At 52.0% G+C, this 6600-nt stretch overlaps 1 protein-coding gene across 1 annotated transcript in view; it reads right to left on the reverse strand.

Moving 5' to 3' along the window:
* Window positions 1–254: 254 nt before the first annotated feature.
* The window catches only part of dlk2 (delta-like 2 homolog (Drosophila)), a 16355-nt gene continuing 10009 nt past the window's right edge, over window positions 255–6600 (reverse strand). The window contains exons 3-6 of the mRNA XM_030071272.1: window positions 5402–5456; window positions 5159–5289; window positions 2466–2610; window positions 255–1090 (exon numbers count right to left, since the gene is read on the reverse strand). Of these exons, the coding sequence (XP_029927132.1) occupies window positions 268–1090; window positions 2466–2610; window positions 5159–5289; window positions 5402–5456 (1154 nt within the window). The 3' untranslated portion in view covers window positions 255–267. The remainder of the gene's footprint in view (window positions 1091–2465; window positions 2611–5158; window positions 5290–5401; window positions 5457–6600) is intronic.

Raw genomic sequence — 6600 nt, forward strand, 5'->3', positions numbered from 1 at the left:
GGAGGACAGCAAAGGTATCAGCAGTGAGTCTCAGGCTGTTTGTCCTCAGATGTTTGACCTCCTGCTGGTTTTTCTCGATGTCCTGACGCTCAATGCCGCCAGTAAACTGAGTTCGAAGTGGCCAGCGGTGACCTCTGACCCTGCAGCACATCATCATCCTGACATCGCTCTGTAACTTCCTGGTTCAGTGCCTTGCTGCAGGACGTCCTGTGACGTCACTGAGGGCGAGCGGGTGGGAGGGGCCTGTGCCCCCTCTCTGTGTTTAGTTTATATCACCTCGCTGTTCAGCCTCTTCTTCTGTGCTTCTGCTCCATTCAGGAAGCTGATCTTACACTCGCGCTCGCTGCCGGTCGGCCCACCCTGTGGCGGGGTCGGCCGCCCTCCTCCCCGCCATCGTGGCCGCCATGACAGTGTCCAGCAGCGGCAGGAGGCACGGCGGCCCCGGCAGCGCCCACGCAGCACTAAGCCGGCGGTCAGTGCCACCACTGCCGACGTGATCCCGCCCAGAACCAGCAGGGTGACGAGCTGCAGCTCCGACAGGGCGACCGCACCCTGCTGGGTCACCACCTCCTTCACCGACACCTTGAACAACCGGTCGCCATGGAAACTGCTGCTGGTGGTGCTGCCGTCACCGCCGCTGTTACCACCGGTGCTGCTGCTGGTCCGGTTCCTGCCGCGGGTCACTCCTCCTCCTCCCCCCTCCCAGCCCAGGGACGGCCAGGCGGGTTCATGCTCATCGGGCTTCCGGCTCCACAGCACCACCTCGCAGGTGGCGCCGGTGAACCCGGGACGGCAAAGGCAGCGGAACGCCCCGACCCGGTCCAGGCAGCGGCCACCGTTGAGGCAGGGGCCGCTGGCGCAGTCATCTAGATTGACGGTGCAGAAGCGCCCGGTGAAGCCATCGGGGCAAAGGCAGGAGAAGCGGTTGACGCCGTCGATGCAGGTGGCGCCGTTGGCACATGGCTTCATCGAGCAGTCGTCCAGGTCGGTCTCGCAGCGCGGCCCGGTGAAGCCGGCCAGACAGTGGCACGTCAGCTCTGAGGCGAAGCCACCATTGTCTTCACAGAGACCGCCATTCTTACAGGGAGACCTGAGGAGGACAGGAAGCAAACTCACATGAGTACAGCGGCACATGTTTCACTTCAGCTGATAAAAATGTAAACTTACACGCTAATGATACAAGTTCTGTGTTGTTGTGTCCTTCACAACGCCGGATGGACACAGATGACCCAAATTTCCATGTTGCAAATGACACAAAATGCGAATTTCTATTTGTGTCTTTGCATTTGACTGTCACTGCACAGCGTGAAAAGAAATAAATAAAATAAAATAAAATATTAAACTGTCTCGCTTCCATCTCATCTCTGGTGGTCTCAGGTCAGAGGTCAGAGGTCAGGGTCTGACCTGCTTCTCTTCATGAAGCCCCGCCCCCTGAAGCTGGTCTGGCTACAGAGGTGGTTGTTTGGCCGATAACAAGCTCATTAAATCACATGATCACTCTCTCTCTCTCTTTCTCTCCCTCTCTCTCTCTCTCTCTCTCTGTGTGTGTGTCTCTCTTCCTCCCTCTCCCTCTCTCTCTCCCTCTCTCTCTCTCTCTCCCTCTCTCTCTCTCTCTCTCTCTCTCTCTCTCTCTCTGTTCATAGCTGCTGTTTATGGTCCATTACATACAAATTACACACATTTGTTAGCATGTTCACCTGGGGGATTCTCTGTGTACGTCTGCAGTCACTAACAGCTAGCAGCTCACACACACACACACACACACACAAACACACACACACACACACACACACACACACACACTGTCAGGATATCAGACTATGTGCTGTGGTTTGGGCAGTGTGAGGCGTAGGGTTCTGAGCAGTCTCATCAGGTTAAGGAACTCATTTTCCAGGAATTTAGTAAGAATTCAAGACAAGAAAATCAAAATGACTTGTACCATGGTCTGTGAATACTGTTTTCTGATTGGCCGAGAGCTGTGTGTTAAAAGCGCGTATTACACGTCATTCGGCTCAAGTTAAATCAGTATTCTAAAGTAATCCGCTACCCGATGTGTAACCACAGCAGCTGAGTTATCGACTTGATAAACTAAAGGGCAGGAAGGAAAACACACAGATGGAATTTCTTATATTGTTTTCTGCTCTTTCCTTTATATTGTTGGTAAATGACGTGGTGGGATAATCACCTGGCGGTTTAAGGCACTTGGCCTTTGTGTCAGATGATCCTTTGCCTCCACGCGGTGCCTTAAAGACGTTTAACACACATCTATGGGATGATTATCTCTTACTCATTTACAGGTCAGAAGCTGGATCAGATTTCTTGTGTTTAAATGCTTGTGCAAGGCACCTGAATGCAGTCTGACGCTTTTAAACACTGAATACAAACCAAAATATATATCAGGGCGCAAAACTGCTGTACTGAAGGTGATCTTGAGGTCCAGAACACAGGACAGGTTCAGGCCGTACCTCCTCCGGTGGCAGGGTCCCGCCTTCAGCTGGCAGTTCCTGCCATGGAATCCCTCGGGACAGAGGCAGGAGTACTCGCCGCCGCCGTCCAGGACGCAGGTCGCTCCGTTCTGACACGGCTTCTCTCTGGAGCAAACATGGATATCTGAGAACAGAGAGGAACCACATGACCACAGCAGAACCACAGAGGAACCACAGAAGATCCACAGAGGATCCACAGAGGAACCTCAAAGGATCCACAGAGGAACCAAAGAGGAACCACAGAGGATTCACAGAGGAACCACAGAAGATCCACAGAGGAACCAAAGAGGAACCTCAAAGGATCCACAGAGGAACCACAGAGGATCCACAGCGGAACCTTAGAGGATCCACAGAGGAACCACAGAGAAACCACAGAGGAACCTCAAAGGATCCACAGAGGAACCACAGAGGATCCACAGAGGAACCTCAAAGGATCCACAGAGGAACCACAGAGGATCCACAGAGGAACCACAGAAGATCCACAGAGGAACCAAAGAGGAACCACAGAGGATCCACAGAGGAACCACGGAGGATCCACAGAGGAACCACAGAGGATCCACAGAGGAACCACAGAGAAACCACAGAGGAACCTCAAAGAATCCACAGAGGATCCACAGAGGAACCACGGAGGATCCACAGAGGAACCACGGAGGATCCACAGAGGAACCACGGAGGAACCACGGAGGATCCACAGAGGAACCACGGAGGATCCACAGAGGAACCACGGAGGAACCACAGAGGAACCACGGAGGATCCACAGAGCCTGAAACATTCACATCACACATTCCCACATGGCACCTTGCTGTGTCTACCAAACCAACCAACCAAATAAACCAATCAACCAAATATTTAGGCGTGAGGAGCGGCTGCAGGTGGAGCTGGACTGCCTGGAGGTCCAGGTTGGTCCAGGCTGCAGGTGGAGCTGGACTGCCTGGAGGTCCAGGTTGGGCCAGGCTGCAGGTGGAGCTGGACTGCCTGGAGGTCCAGGTTGGTCCAGGCTGCAGGTGGAGCTGGACTGCCTGGAGGTCCAGGTTGGTCCAGGCTGCAGGTGGAGCTGGACTGCCTGGAGGTCCAGGTTGGTCCAGGCTGCAGGTGGAGCTGGACTGCCTGGAGGTCCAGGTTGGTCCAGGCTGCAGGTGGAGCTGGACTGCCTGGAGGTCCAGGTTGGTCCAGGCTGCAGGTGGAGCTGGACTGCCTGGAGGTCCAGGTTGGTCCAGGCTGCAGGTGGAGCTGGACTGCCTGGAGGTCCAGGTTGGTGGATGTGGATTCGCAGCGTGGCATATCTTGTGAGCGAGCGGTGGAAAAGTAATTTCTTCTCGGCCTCGTGGTTCTGTAGTAGTTCTACAGCGCTGTTTGGAGTTTGAGGCTTTAAGACGTTTGTCCTTTGGCTGAAACACCGACTGCCCTGTAGGGACGTTTGCGCTGCAGGTCATCGGCGCTCTGATGTGTTGCTGTCACTTCCTGTCACTACATCCTGGTCTCTCAGCCTTCAGACGGAAACAGGACTCCTTTGGGTTTGGTGATTTGGTTCACCATGTCCACGTTTAGGGTTCTGTTCAGTTTTAGGTGGGATTAGCAGAACAGTACAGTTTTCAATACCACACAGCGTCACCTATCAGAAAACCACATCTGTTCATTTCCCTAAATGTCAGCACACAGCGTCCATCTAGGAGTGGATTAAAAATGGCGGGCGGCCTCAAAATGTGGATTTCTCGTTCTCTCAGCTGCTCGACGGCCTCCAGTCATGATTCTGCTGGATAAACCTGCGTTTGGCGGGTCAGGGAACATGAGCTGGTGCTAATTAGAAGAAGGTACCAATGATTAAAGTAACAGGGATTCATTTCAACCATTTTCAATCCCTAAACATCATCTAACTTTATGACCATCAGTCTGACGTCTCCATGGCAACACACAGAGCTGCTGTCCGGGCTTTAACATCACAGAGAACTACAAATGGATTGTGTTGTGAATCTCCTCCTGACGTCCTGCCGCCTCCACCAGCCGTCAGTCTGCCGCCACACTGTCCACTGTCACACGTGCTGAAGAGACGCAGTGCATTCTGGGAAGCTGAGTATAACCAGTGGGCTCACGCTGCAGACACAAAACACCTGGAGAATCTGGTTTCCATCCGGGCATTTCTCACATCACAAAACCCACAAACTGCAGCTGCAACTCTGCAGACTGAAGCTGAGCTCCCACTGAGGAGGAGGAGGATGAGGAGGAGGAGGAGGAGGTAGAGGAGGAGGAGGAGGAGGAGGAGGAGGAGGAGGAGGAGGAGGAGGAGGAAGAGGAGGTGGAGGAGGTGGAGGAGGAGGAGGAGCTTCATCACAGCCTTGACGTCTTCATGAATTCAAACCAGTTCAAACTCAACTTGTTATTTCTAAAGAGAAACTGCTGCACTGCCCCCTAGAGGCTGAAGCCTTCAGGTGTGTTGCACGTTTGGCCACGCCCACTCAGGTTTCATTTGTATTGGCAGGCTTTTATTTTGAAACCAAAGCAAATTCACTTGATTCCTCAGAAAAATGTGGTACAAGTACAAAAATCACAAACAAACAACATTATCTGAAAATTAGGAAAAGAGCATTTTTAAAAGGTTACAAGAAAATATATTTATTAATGTTGAATTATATATTTAAATGTCAAATGAATGATGATGTCACAGGTGATGTCACCTTTATCGCAGAAGCGCCCCGCCCAGCCGGGCTGGCAGCTGCACTGCCAGGGCTGATGGCACGAGCCGTGCAGGCAGCCGGGCATCGGGACGCAGCGCTCACACCCCGGGCCGTCCCAGCCCGGGTCACACCTGAGGACACACACACACACACACACACAGTCACAGTTCCTTTACAGACAGGATGTGTGTGTGTGTGTGTGTGTGTGTGTGAGTGTGTGAGCGTGTGTGTGTGTGTGTGTACCTGCAGACTCCGGTCTCGTCACAGCGGCTGTTGGCGTTGCAGCTGCAGTTTGTGTCTGCAGGAGGAAACACAGATCAGTCAGAACAGACAAGGAAGCTGATTGGCTGAAGCGTTACTTCCTGGTCTGACATCACACCGCACGGCTCTGTCAGCTCCGCCTCCCGCCGCTCAGTTCAGACCGCTCGGGTGTGCCGCCACGCCCTGTCTGCTGCTGCTGCTGCTGCTGCTGTTGTTGTTGTTGTTGTTATTATTGTTGTTGTTGTTGTGGCCCATTAAAACAAACAAGCCCCTGTCTGACACAGCACAGACACAATCACACAGGACACACCAAAACAGTGTGTGTGTGTGTGTGTGTGTGTGTGTGGACCAGAGGACTCACACAGGACACACCAAAACAGTGTGTGTGTGTGTGTGTGTGGACCAGAGGACTCACACAGGACACACCAAAACAGTGTGTGTGTGTGTGTGTGGACCAGAGGACACACCGCTGGCAACAACAAAACAACACAACATGACAACAACAACAACAACAACAACAGCAAAACATATAACAAATTGACAAATAAATATAATGAAAGAAATAAAAGGTCAATAAAGTTCAAATAGAATAAAAAATAAAATATATATAAAATATATATAAATATTATATAGAAAAATATATAATATAAAAAGAAAAAGACGATGAAAGTAACAGATGTCATCGAAGCAGTAAAGTATTAAAAAATATTTAATGTAAAAAGACATTTTAATACTGAATTTAGAGGTTAAAAGTAAGTTTAAAGATATTCAGTGTGTGAATGTGTGTGTCAGCTGTGTGTGTGTGTGTGTGTGTGTGTGTGTGTGTGTGTGTGTGTGTGGGAGGGGTGGGGGGTTGGCCTCTGACGGGACGTTAGCGGCAGGCGGCGTGCCCTCTGACCCGTGGCGGTGGGCGGGCCACGTGTGAGCGGTTTGGCGTTTCAGCAGCTCGTCTGTCAGCTGGCAGCTGGTGGGACGTCCCGGCAGAGACTCGGGACACGGAACACCCTGAGTCAAACTGCAGCTCCCCGTCTGTCTGCTCCCTACAGGGGAGCGAGGATCCAAAACACCAGTGAAGGATCTGAGTCTAACAGGACGAGCATCCAGGACATGCGCACACACACACACACACACACACACACACACACACACACACACACTCACACATAGACACACACACACAC

This window comes from Myripristis murdjan, chromosome 15 (genome assembly GCF_902150065.1).
Source record: "Myripristis murdjan chromosome 15, fMyrMur1.1, whole genome shotgun sequence".
NCBI classification, from domain to species: Eukaryota; Metazoa; Chordata; class Actinopteri; order Holocentriformes; family Holocentridae; genus Myripristis; species Myripristis murdjan.